The sequence below is a fragment of the Erythrolamprus reginae genome, chromosome 10 (genome assembly GCF_031021105.1).
Source record: "Erythrolamprus reginae isolate rEryReg1 chromosome 10, rEryReg1.hap1, whole genome shotgun sequence".
NCBI classification, from domain to species: Eukaryota; Metazoa; Chordata; class Lepidosauria; order Squamata; family Dipsadidae; genus Erythrolamprus; species Erythrolamprus reginae.
The window spans coordinates 42263665-42276953 of NC_091959.1; the positions used below are offsets into that span (position 1 = coordinate 42263665).

A 13289-nucleotide genomic window follows, 5' to 3' on the forward strand; every position below is an offset into this window, starting at 1 on the left:
AATATCAACTGCTCCAAACTTGACTGTAAAAAATATGACTTTAGCAATCGAGTTGTTGAAGCGTGGAACTCATTACCAGACTCCACGGTGTCAACCCCCAACATTTTTCCCTTAGACTTTCCACGGTTAACTTCTCCAGATTCCTTAGAGGTCAGTAAGGGGCGGGCATAAGTGCACTAGTGTGCCTTCCGTCCCCTGTCCAATTGTCTCTCCTATATTTTATACAGTATATCTTTTCTCCCATCCATATATCCTTCCTCTACTCTTCATTGATGTATTCTATTCTCATATCTCTTCTTCTATCCCTTCCCTGATATTTACTACTACACGTTTTTATTCTCCTTAACTTTCAATTTGTATTGGACAAAATAAATAAATAAAATAAATAAAAATTGGTCCCTGGTACCCCAAAGATTGGAGGTCTCCCCTTTGCAGGCAGCCTGGATATTTGTGTTGGATTACCATTATTATTACTATTGTACCGCTTGGGAGGGAAGTGGGAATCGAACCTATAAATTCACTTTTCACAAATGAATAGCTAAAGCAGATTAACTCCCCGGCTTTTCTCTCTCTGTGGTTAATCCCCATAATGGTTTTAAAAACTCTTACCAAACCGATAAAGCCTTTTTTTTTTCCAATTCTTTCCCTCCCTATCTCGCAATTGTCTGGCCCATGTCTATACATTCTCCCCTCTTTTCCATTCTCCTTGGGGATTTTTTTAATTTTCTTTTCTTGTTTTTTTTCTCCTTTAAAAAAAATAAAAATAGAATGGCTAAGGGAGATCTTTATCTCCATAAACACCACATCAATACAACCCAGTCCGCTCCATCCCACCACCTCCAGTAACCTGGAGACAAAAGCAGCCCCTGGTTGATTTAGATTTGATTACGGGTCCTTATCAAAATGCCTCTTGCTGAAATCTGAGTCTCAAATCCCATAATTCTTTGATAAAAGAAGCATTACCGGTCTATTTTCCCCCAAAGTGAAAAGCGGTAGAGGGAAAATCAAAGAAAGCAATCAGCCGGAAGGACTTAAGAGGCTAAATGCACCAAGCCGGTTGATGAGATAGGTGGAAACGCACATGAAGATTTGTTGAATAGGGTCTCGCTGGCTGTCATGGTGATTGAAAGTTGTGGGGGGAGAGAGAATTGATCAGACTGAACTTGGAGAAATGCTGCTCCAATCCCCCCCTCCCTTGTAGAAAATTTTGATGCTCTTGCAGGAGCGTGGAGATGGCATGGGGTCTAAGAAGCTATCTAGTCCATCCCCGGGGAAAGAAATTGGCCCTTGAAGCTGCAGAATCATAGAGGAAAGAGTTTCCAGGTGGCAGATTCCGCTCCGTTTTTGGGAAGGGGGAATCTCGTGCCTGGAAACTCTTTCTTCCTTTTTGTTTTAAATTTTTTTAAAATTATTTTGATTATAATACAAACAAACAAGTGCACAACATAAAACATATATACATACCTATATATGACGGTCTTGGTATATTCAGGTTTCTTCCCATGTAGGATTTAGAAATTTCTGGCGACGTTTCGACGAGGTCCCACTCGGCATCTTCAGGCTGGTGCTTCTGTCCTTGTTCTAGGGCGAACACAGCGAGATCTGAGCTGCCTTCCTTCTATAAATACTGGTAGCTGGGTGTGGTTTGATGGCTCAGCAATTGCCTGCTGTGTAGAAACTTCCTGGTGGGTCAGTGGGGTAACACCTGGGGCATAGTTCCCCCTAAGCTGAGCAGTGAGCAATTGCTCACTTAAAAATCATCATCAACTCAGAGTTTTCCAAACTTGCCCAGCAGCCGAGAGGGAAAGATTGAGAGGGAAGGAGAGAGAGAGGAAGAGAGGAAGAGAGAGAAACAGATAGAAAAAAGAGAGGAAGGAAAAGAGAAAGAAAAAGAATGGGAGTAAGTAAGAGAGAAAGAAAATCAAAATCGAGTTTGAAACTAGCTCAACTATTTAAGTGGCATTTTGATATTGATAGAGTTGCCCTATTATGAGCTCACTGTTATAGACACACAGTACAGTATTTTATTTTGATATTCTCTGAGGCAAAACAGGGTGGGTTTTTTATTTGTTTGTTTGTTTATTTAATATTTCTGTGCCGCTCAGTCCTGAAGGGACTGCCGCTCAGACACTATACTTTTCCGCCCACCCCCCCAAAAAATTAGAGGGAACACTGACCTGGGGTCGTTGATTTAACTGAGGTATGCTGATTAGTTAATGATTGTGGATTAGGGGTGATATCCTGAGTAGTTGCAGCTTGCAGGCTACTTGGTTGTTTTGCAATGTGTGTTCTGAGTCTGGTTTCAGTTTCTATGGCTGGGATTTGTTTGTTAATGAGGGCTGGTTTCCAGATGTCTGGTAGGTGGGAGGTATCATCTCACTTGTTCATATTTTGGTGATCTGGATATGAGCCAGCCGTGTGCAGCAGCTGCCAAAAAAGCCAACACAGTTCTAGGCTGCATCAACAGAGGGATAGAATCAAGATCACGTGAACTGTTAATACCACTTTATAAGGCCACACTTGGAATACTGCATTCAGTTTTGGTCGCCACTATGCAAAAAGATGTTGAGACTCTAGAAAGAATGAAGAGAAGAGCAACAAAGATGATTAAGGGACTGGAGGCTAAAACATATGAAGAATGGTTGCAGGAACTGAGTATGTCTAGTTTAATGAAAAGAAGGACAAGGGGAGACATGATAGCAGTCTTCCAATATCTCTTCTAGGTTTCTATGTTTCTTCTATATTGGCACAGGCTGGTAAAAACTGACTCTGAATATTCTTGCAGTTTTCACCTTAATTAAAAGTAAAAAACGTAAAGTTTCCCCCCTTTCCCAAACACACACATGCACATATACATGTATGTATGTATGTATGTATGTATGTATGTATGTATGTATGTATGTATGCATGCATGTATGCATGTATATATGTATGTATGTTTATTTATTTATCAGATTTCTATGCCACGCTTCTCCTGGGACTCAGGGCAGCACACAGCAAACACAAAACATGAAGAAATCTAATATTAAAATACACCAAAAACCTCTATACTAAAACACATAGAAACCTAAATTCTAAAACTCCTATATAAACCAATCATCCACATTCATCCTATCATTCTTCAATCATATGCTGGCGTTGATGCCAAAATTTCAGTGACCCCTGGCCTGTCGGTAGAGATGCATTTTCAAGGCCTTACGGAAGACTGGGAGGGTGGGGGCAGTATGAATACTGTATCTGGGAGGAGAGTTGATTCCAGAGGCCTGGGGCCACCGCAGAGAAGGCTCTTCCCCTGGGCCCTGCCAGACGGCATTGCCCGGCTGTATAAATATATACAAATCTATCTATCTATCTATCTATCTATCTATCTATCTATCTATCTATCTATCATCTATCTATCTATCTATCTATCTATCTACCCACCCACCAAGCCACCCACCCACCCACCCACCCACCCACCCACCCACCCACCCACCCACCCATCTATCTATCTATCTATCTATCTATCTATCTATCTATCTATCTATCTATCTATAATCTACCTATAATCTACATATGATGGATGAAATATATATGTATATATATATATACTATATATATATACATATATGTTTTTTTATGTTGGATCACCCTGGTATATTTATTTACAGCAGCACGAAGCTTATGACTTCAGCCTGATGATGGTGAATGTGATTTCACCGAAACGTCGCATAGACACTCAAAATATTACATGGGGCAAAACCCGAACTCAGAACAATCTACATATATATATGATGGAAAAGAAGAAGTACAGTAATAGCAAAATCTGGAATTCCTAATTATCCAAAGTCTACAAAACAGAGAAAATCAGAGGGATTGATGGCCCATTAGAAACACTGATCATATCCAACTTTTGTCTAAGCTCCAAGGCACGAATATGTTGACTTTCAAGAAAAAAAACCCCACCACTTCTATTTTGCAAGTGTCTTGGCCACTGCTAATAACATCAGCTACCGCTTGTAAAGCTAAATTCATTTTTTTCCCATTCACCCACCCCCAGCCTCCATCTCTGCCCTCATTGTGCAATATGACAGTTGTGTCTTTTGACAAGGAGCCTTTCCTACAGTCCAAGAAAAAGGATAATTTGCTCTTTTTTTTTCTCTTCTTCTTTTTTTTTCAAGGCGCTAATCCTCCGCGGGCCATTTCTGGGGCCTGAGAAGCAACTTTTTCTCTCTCTCTCCTCCCCTCATCCCCTCTTTAAAAAGAAAAGAAAAGGCAGGCTTTGCCATACAATGGACATCATAAACCAACTTCACCCTGCCGTCGAGATTGGGAAATCAGATTTCCACCCAGTCATTCCTGCGGGATTAGCTAAATCTTAGATCCACACTAACCCTTCACAAAGCTGTCAAGATTAGCTTGAATTTGTTTTATTCCAGCTTTTCAGAGGGGGCTTCTGTCCAAGGAGGATTAAGGACCTGTGTATGTGTGTGTGCCTGTATATATTTACGATGCTGTTATAAAGCAAGTAACTACATTACGGAGAGACAGCGGTGAAGAAGGGATGCTTGGAACCCTTCCAAGAGTTGTCCGTCAAAGAGAAGGCATATTTAGGCCATTGGGGGCCAGCTCCCTCCAGCCAAACTTTATTGGCAAATCAGGACTCCCCTTTCTATATTTTTTGGGGGGGCAAATTTTCCAACTGATGATAAAGCAGCCGCCGTATCTCCTTGGGTCCCTTAGATGTAGCTGCGATATCACGGATGAAGATGTCAACAGAAATTCCTTCCACGGCCGAGCTGGAGAAACATCACCAAAAGAAGCCCTATTCGTTCACCATCGAGAGCATCCTGTCCGGCTCGGTGGAGAGTAGAGCCCCCGTCCTCTTCCCCTTCTGTTTCCGAGGTATTTGGGAGCAGGACCCCAAAACCTTCTGCTTTTGGGGGAACCTGGCGGCCAACGAGGAAGAGGAAACAGAGGAAGCGGAAAGATTGGGGTCATTGTGCAGCTGTTGCTGCTGTTCCAGAGAACACGTTCGCGCCTGGCAGGACAGCGGCAATTGGCTGGGTGAGGATTTTGGGTCTGAGGGTGGGGTGCAAAAGACTTGGAAAGTGGGGAGGGGGGATGTGAGGGTGGGGGTGAGGGCCAGCTCCCTCCAGCCAAACGTTATTGGTGAATCAGGACTCTGAGGTCAAAAATGAGTCCGTTTCCTAAAAGTTTTGTTCCAGCAAATTTAGTTCAAGCAAATTTCCTTGGTGTGTGTTTGTGTGTGTGTGTGTGTGTTTGTGTGTGTGTAAGAATGAGATCAAGGAGGGGCTGTGAGTGTAGGGGGCTGTCATTGGGGGCCATCTCCCTCCAGCCAAACTTTATTGGTGAATGAGGACTACGAGGTCAAAAATTTAGTTTTGACATTCCAAAGATGCCAGTTTCCTTAGTTCAAGCAAATTTCCTTGCTGTGTGTGTCTATGTGTGTGTTTGTGTTTGTGTATGAATGAGATCAAGGAGGGGCTGTGAGAGTGGGGAGGCTGCCATTGGGGGTCAGCTCCCTCCAGCCAAACGTTATTGGTGAATCAGGACTCTGAGATCAAAAATGAGTCCGTTTCCTAAAAGTTTTGTTCCAGCAAATTTAGTTCAAGCAAATTTCCTTGGTGTGTGTTTGTGTGTGTGTGTGTGTTTGTGTGTGTGTAAGAATGAGATCAAGGAGGGGCTGTGAGTGTAGGGGGCTGTCATTGGGGGCCATCTCCCTCCAGCCAAACTTTATTGGTGAATGAGGACTACGAGGTCAAAAATTTAGTTTGACATTCCAAAGATGCCAGTTTCCTTAGTTCAAGCAAATTTCCTTGCTGTGTGTGTCTATGTGTGTGTTTGTGTATGAATGAGATCAAGGAGGGGTTGTGAGAGTGGGGAGGCTGCCATTGGGGGTCAGCTCCCTCCAGCCAAACTTTATTGGCGAATGAGGACTCTGAGGTCAAAACTCCAGTCTTGACGTTTCCGAAACGTTTTGCTCCAAAGATGCCTGTTTATTTAGTTCAAGCAAATTTCCTTGGTGTGTGTGGGTGTGAATGAGTGTGTGTGAATGCAATCAAAGAGGGGCTGTGAAGCTAGGGGGCTGCCATTGGGGGCCAGCTTCCTCGATCCAAACTTCATTTCCGAGGTCAAAAAAATCTGTTTTGGACTTTCCTAAAAGTTTTTGTCCATTCCAAAGATGTCTCTTTCTTTAGTTCATTCCAGCGAATGTCCTTGGTTTTTTTTTTAATGTATGAGTGTGTTTATGTGTGTGTGTGAGTGAGTGAGTGAGATCAACAGGCTTTGTTGTTATTCTTCCAAGTTGTGTGTGTGTTTTCTGTTTTCTTAGTTAATTCAAGCAAATTTCCTTGGTTCTGTGTGTGTGTGTGTGTGTGTGTGTGTGTGTGTGTGAAACAGGCTTTACTGTTATCCTTCTTACAAGGTGTGTGAGTGTGTGTGTGTATGGAGGTATGAAATGAGAGATCGTTGGGTTGTGTCCGTGTTTCATCTCTTTGGCACCTATCTGTAGCCTTCCTGCAAAATTGTCATATTTCAGATTTAGTGACCGTTTGAAGTTATATCAGCACTATAAAAGGTGACTTCTGTCCATTGTTCACACTTACACCCACTGTAACATTCCTAATGGTCATACAAATATAACTCTCTTGTACACCCTCCCAGAGGAATATTTGCCAACCAGCAAATTACTCTTAAAGCTACAGTCTTAAACTTCTGTATTGCAACACCCAACATAGTTACATACAGTACTGTATAGTGATTTCTGACAGTCTCAAAATGGGTGAGCAGTGTGGTCGGGCAGTTGGAAAAGCAAGTAGGATGCTTGGCTGCATAGCTAGAGGTATAACAAGCAGGAAGAGGGAGATTGTGATCCCCTTATATAGAGCGCTGGTGAGACCCCATTTGGAATACTGTGTTCAGTTCTGGAGACCTCACCTACAAAAAGATATTGACAAAATTGAACGGGTCCAAAGACGGGCTACAAGAATGGTGGAAGGTCTTAAGCATAAAACGTATCAGGAAAGGCTTCATGAACTCAAAGGAAAAAGGGGGACATGATCGAAACATTTAAATATGTTAAAGGGTTAAATAGGGTTCAGGAGGGAAGTGTTTTTAATAGGAAAGTGAACACAAGAACAAGGGGACACAATATGAAGTTAGTTGGGGGAAAGATCAAAAGCAACGTGAGAAAATATTATTTGACTGAAAGAGTAGTAGATCCTTGGAACAAACTTCCAGCAGATGTGGTTGGTAAATCCACAGTAACTGAATTTAAACATGCCTGGGATAAACATATATCAATCTAAGATAAAATACAGGAAATAGTATAAGGGCAGACTAGATGGACCATGAGGTCTTTTTCTGCCGTCAGTCTTCTATGTTTCTATGTTTCTAGTATACTCACAATGAGATCAAAATTTGGCCACCTGGCAACCGGTTCGTAGTTATAATGGCTGCAGTGTCCCAAGGTTATGTGATTCCCCTTTTGTGACCTTGCAACTGTCCTTCCTTCTAGGAGATGCCAGGTACGCGTGGCCCATGCGGCTCTTCTACCCCCTGGCCAGGCCCTGCCGGAACCACCGCGGCAGCCCGAGCGAGCTGCAAAGCTTCCAGCAGATCCAGCGACGGACTCGGAGACATCGGACCATCTTCACGGAGGACCAACTCCAGGCCTTGGAGACCCTCTTCCATAAGAATCAATATCCAGACGTCATCACCAGAGAACACTTAGCTGCCCAGATCCATCTGAAGGAAGAGAGAGTTGAGGTAACTTTAAAGGTGGGAATGGGGGACGACGGGAGATAAAGAGCAGGACCGTAGGAGATGGCCACCCAGAGTCCTTAGGACAGTGATGGCGAACCTATGGCAGTGATGGTGAACCTATGGCACAGGTGTCACAGGTGGCACGCGGAGCCATATCTGCTGGTACATGAGCTGTTGCCCGAGCTCAGCTCCAACGTGCTCCGAGTCTGCGGAGAGAGGCGGCATACAAATCGAAATAATAATAATAATAATAATAATAATAATAATAATGCAGCTGTGAGAGCAATCATGGGCTTTCCCAAAAATGCCCATGTAACACCAACACTCCGCAGTCTGCATCGGTTGCTGATCAGTTTCCTGTCACAATTCAAAGTGTTGGTCATCACCTATAAAGCCCTTTGTGGCACCGGGCCAGGGTATCTACGAGACCGCCTTCTGCCGCACGAATCCCAGAGACCGGTTAGGTCCCACAGAGTGGGCCTTCTCCGGGTCCCGTCAACAAAACAATGTCGTTTGGCGGGGCCCAGGGGAAGAGCCTTCTCTGTGGCGGCCCCGGCCCTTAAATTTTTCACCTTTTTCGCCTTTCTTTTTTTTATCTTGATTTACATTGATGTTACTTTCCTTTTCGAGCCAATCATAATATCTGTCCCATATTTTATAGTACCGTTTCCTCTCTCTCAATTCCATTGCTAGCTTACTCATTTCTGCGTATTCTAGCATCCTTTTTTTTTACAATAATAATAGCATTCGAGGGGTTTTTGTCTTTCTTCCAATTTTGTGCAATCTTGCTGCCGTTATTATATGTTGTGTGATATAGAAAATTTCTTTTTCTAATATTCTCTTTTATTAGCCCCAAAAGAAATGTATAAAATGTTTTTATTTTTATTTTTTTAAAATATTTTTAATTGGTTTTTAAAAAATATATAACAAAACAAGACAAACAACAATTAACATGTAAAGGAGCTACCATTGCTCCGCAAAGTGTAGAAGTCTTTCTAATACAAAAAACCCCACCTAATTCTAATTCGATCAATACAGAAAGTTAAAAGTTGTTAATAACATATCTCTTAATATGGTATAAAGCAGTGTTTTTCAACCAGTGTGCCGTGGCACACTAGTGTGCCGCGAGACATGGTCAGGTGTGCCGCGAAGCTCAGAGAAAGAAAACAAGAGAGAGAGAAAGAAAGAAAGAAAGAGAAAGAGAACAAGAGAGAAAGCAAGAGAGAGAGAGAAAGAGAGGGAGGGAAGGTGGGAGAGAGAAAGACATAGAGGGAGGTAGGGAGGAAGAGAGAAAGAGAGCAAAAAAGAGGAAAGAAGGAAGAGAGAAAGAAAGAGGGATGGAGAGAGAGAAAAAAAGAGGAAGGGAGAAAGAGGGAGAGAGAAATAGAGCAAAAGGGAGGAAGAGAGAGAATCTTTTTTTAGCCGCCCCCCCCCCCAATGTGCCCCATGGTTTTGTAAATGTAAAAAATGTGCCGCGGCTCAAAAAAGGTTGAAAATCACTGGTATAAAGTCTACTCAATTCAACATTTTCATTGTATTATTGTAGTTAAAATACTCACATCTATTAATAAAATTAAAACATATCTGTTTAACACGAGTATACTGTACTATATATTCTACCTAAAGGAATTTATCTTTTCTATAATTCATGTTTTATATCATTTATAATCTTTATTAGCATTCCACCAATTATATACTTTCTCCCAGGATTTATAAAACTCTGTTTCCCTTTGGTTATTTAACCTTCTCGTCATCATATCTAATTTTGCACATTCCATAATTTTCTTAAAAACATCTTCATCTTTTGGAATTTCCTTTTCCTTCCATTTCTGGGCAAATACAATTCTTGCCGCTACTTGAAAATTAACAAAGAAAAGTACAGTAGTAGGAAATGTATAAAATGTTTTTAATGGTGGACGGTGGATGGTGACAATAACGCCTTTCTCCTGTCGTCAACACATAGGTTTGGTTTAAAAACCGCCGAGCCAAATGGAGACATCAGAAGAGAGCAATGGCTTCATCACTCATCCTTCCCGGAGCCAAGATTTCTTCGGAGGAAAATTGTTAATGGACGGGGTGAACGCAAGTTATCATTAGAGGAACAAGCTATAGGTTAGCCAAGTTCACATATCCCGCCGAGTCCTGTTTGGGTTAACCACAAAACCAGGGGTGAATTGGTACAAGTGGCTGGATCAGAAAAAATATCTACAAAGCTTAAAAGACGCAAAACAAACAGCACCCCAGCGCAGAAAATATATGAAACAAATAGACCATGCTACTAATAGATAGAAATAAAACTTTCTTCAAATACGAGCTATACAGAAACTAGCAAATACCATATTAATAACCAGTAGATCACACGATAACATATATCACTTCTGCATATATTTATATGTATATATTTCTCTAAATAAATGTATCCTACTGCACAATAACTATGTATTTGCAAATTAAGAATTCACTAATCGCATAAATACACTTAGAAACAGTTCGCTTATATACGTGAACCAACGGAAAAAGTTGACCTATAGTATTTCTTTCTTTTTCTTTCTTTCCTCTTCTTTTCCCTTTTTCTTTTTTCTTTATTATGCATAAATTTAGGCTTAAGTGATAACTGGGTAATTAAATAAGAACAAACTATAGTAAATATACTTAATTGATCTAGAATGTATATAGAAAAATGAACAGTAAACTGCTGAAATGTAAGCCTAAAAACTTCAACCAATCTTAAGCATATTTGTTAATTTTGCTTATTTTAATTGTTTAAATAAAGTTTATTTAATTTTTTTTTAAAAAATCAGGGGTGAAACATTCCCAGTTCGCTTGTGGCTGTCCGTTGTCGGAGATCCGGTCACAAAGGGAGCGTGAGGCTCCGCCCACTTGCCGCCATTTGGGTCTTTTTACCCTCTGCGTATGCACAGAATGCTTTGCGTAGGCGCAGAGGGTAAAAGAACCCAAATGGCAGCGTTATGGCAGGTGGGTGGAGCCTCACCGTCCCTTTGCGACCGGCTTTCCGACGACTGACAGGCCCGAGCAAATCGGGAGCATTTAAACCCGGACCATGATTGATTGATCCATCAGCACGCAACAGGCTGTGTTTGGTCGTTATACCTGACTTACAGTGGCAGGCAGCCACTTATATCGCTACCCGGATGGTCCTTGACTGCCAGCGCATGTGCAGGCACTCCCACGTGTGCTCCCTGTGTGAGATTTGGCTTCTCCCGAGATTTCCACATGCGCGGAAGCAAAGAACAGCGAAAATAGACAAAATCTTGTAAGCGCAAGATTTCGGCTATTTTCGCCTGTATTTTTGCTTCTGCGCATGCGCAGAAGCAAAAAACCGGAGATTTTCACCGGAAATCTGTCGGTTGTGCTCTTCCCGGGCCATTTCTGCTACCTGGATATGGGGGGGAGGAGCCGATGACTTCCGATTTACCTCAGCAATACGTTCCTATTGGAACAGTAATGGCCGCCACACTGGTAGCAAAAGTTGAGGTGCGCGTGCAGCTTCAGACGTCTTGTGTGTGTGAGTCCCAACGTCTTTTTGCTTCTGCGCATGTGCAGGAAGCAAAATTTCATGAGGGGACGTGTACGTGAGAGGAATTTTGACAATTTTTTGCCCCTGTGCATCTGCAGAAGAAAAAAAAATCGTCAAAATCTCTCACCCGCACGTCCCCTCACAAGATTTTGCTTCCTGTGAATGCGTAGAAGCAAAAACAGGCTGTGATGCAGGCGGGCATACGCACGACACCTGAAGCTGTGCGTGTAGCGCACCGGTGGCAGCAGTGGGAGCAATCTGCCCCTGATTTACCTGAAATTGTTGGAAATTCCATAATACAGCGATGGCGAACCTATGTCACGAGTGCCACAGTTGGCACGCGGAGCCATATCTGCTGGCACACAAGCCGTTGCAATCAGCAATGACGGCTGAAATTTTTGCGATAACAACGCTGATTGGCCGAGATTTTGGCCAATCAGCAATGGCAGATGAAAGTTTGGCGATGACATATGACATCATCGGGCGGGAAAAACCGTGATATAGAAAAAAAACCATGAGGTATTTTTTAATTAATATTTTTTGAAAAATTATGGTATAGGCCATTCGCGAAGTTTGAACCCGCGAAAATCGAGGGAACACTGTTTCCAAGTGGGGTCTCACCAGCGCTCTATACAGCGGGATCACAATCTCCCTCTTCCTGCTTGTTATACCTCTAGCTATGCAGCCAAGCATTCGACTTGCTTTCCCTACCGCCTGATCGCACTGTCCAGAGCAGGGGGTTGGATTAGAAGACCTCCACGGTCCCTTTTCAACTCTGTCCTTCCATTGTTTGTTTTTTTCATTGTAACTTCCAACATTTGCTAAACTGATAGCTTGGATGTTGAGAACTTGTAGTTGCTTCGCTTTTGGCCCAGAATAGGATTTAAACATAAAATACATTTGCAAAGCCGATGTTTCGAGCTAAGGTTTCTGGTCAGTTGATGTAGCTACAGTTATATCTGCTTTTGGCCTTGATTTTAAAAACAAACAAATTCCATTGCAAAACACAAGCAGACAAATAAAAATAAAGAAAAAATGAACTTTGGATTTGTTTTCCTTTCATGCCCATGTTGTTGCTGTTCTAAAGCCTTTAGCCCAATGAAGGGCTGCAGTTTTTTTTACTACCACACTGTTGGCATGGCTTATTTTGTGGGTGTGGCTTGCTGGCCATGTGACCAGGTGGGAGTGGCTTGATGATCATGTGACCGTGGGTGACTTAAAGGTCATGTGACTGGCTTAAAGGTGGCTAACTTGACGTCACTCACATCAAGGGTTTGGGTTGGGTGCGTGCCCTCCCCTCCCCTCCAAAAGATACAATTTACTATTTACTACAATTTACTCTCTATTTACTATTACTGAATATCCAAAATACAGTATACTCTTTAATTCTATGTATACAGTATATGCATATATTACACACAGGCACACCAAAATATACATTATCTACTACATAAAGTGTATCTATACGCACACACACACACAACTCTTCTAAAAAGTTCTTTGAGTGTTCCCTTTATTTATTTATTTTGAGCAGTGTATATGTGTCTTGGGTTTTTCATGCCTAGGTTTGGACTAGAAGACCTCCAAGGTCCCTTCCAACTCTGTTATTATTATTATAATAAACCAACCAACCAACCAGCCAGCCAGCCAGCCAGCCAGCCAGCCAGCCAGCCAGCCAGCCAGCCAGCCAGCCAGCCAGCCAGCCAGCCAGCCAGCCAGCCAGCCAACCAACCAACCAACCAACCAACCAACCAACCAACCAACCAACCAACCAACCAACCAACCAACCAACCAACCAACCAATAAGACAGGTGTAGTGGTGGCAGAGGCTCAAATCCCCACCTTTCAGATATCCATTTGTCTTTTTTGGGGGGAGGAGGGGTGAAATTAGGGCCCCCGACTCTGAGTCTAAATTCAGCTAAACGACGACCCTGCAGAGTACAACACGGTCGGGCGCTCCCAAGCCACTCACGCCTTCCCGCCC

General features: G+C 42.5%; 1 protein-coding gene across 1 annotated transcript; it reads left to right on the plus strand.

Annotated features, from left to right (window-relative positions):
- The first annotated feature begins 4728 nt into the window (after positions 1-4728).
- On the plus strand, positions 4729-12340 carry GSC2 (goosecoid homeobox 2). The gene is made up of 3 exons (XM_070762835.1): positions 4729-5046; positions 7520-7770; positions 9731-12340. The coding sequence occupies exons 1-3, from the start codon at positions 4743-4745 to the stop codon at positions 9833-9835; spliced, it is 660 nt and encodes a 219-aa protein (XP_070618936.1). The 5' UTR covers positions 4729-4742; the 3' UTR covers positions 9836-12340.
- Positions 12341-13289: the final 949 nt, after the last annotated feature.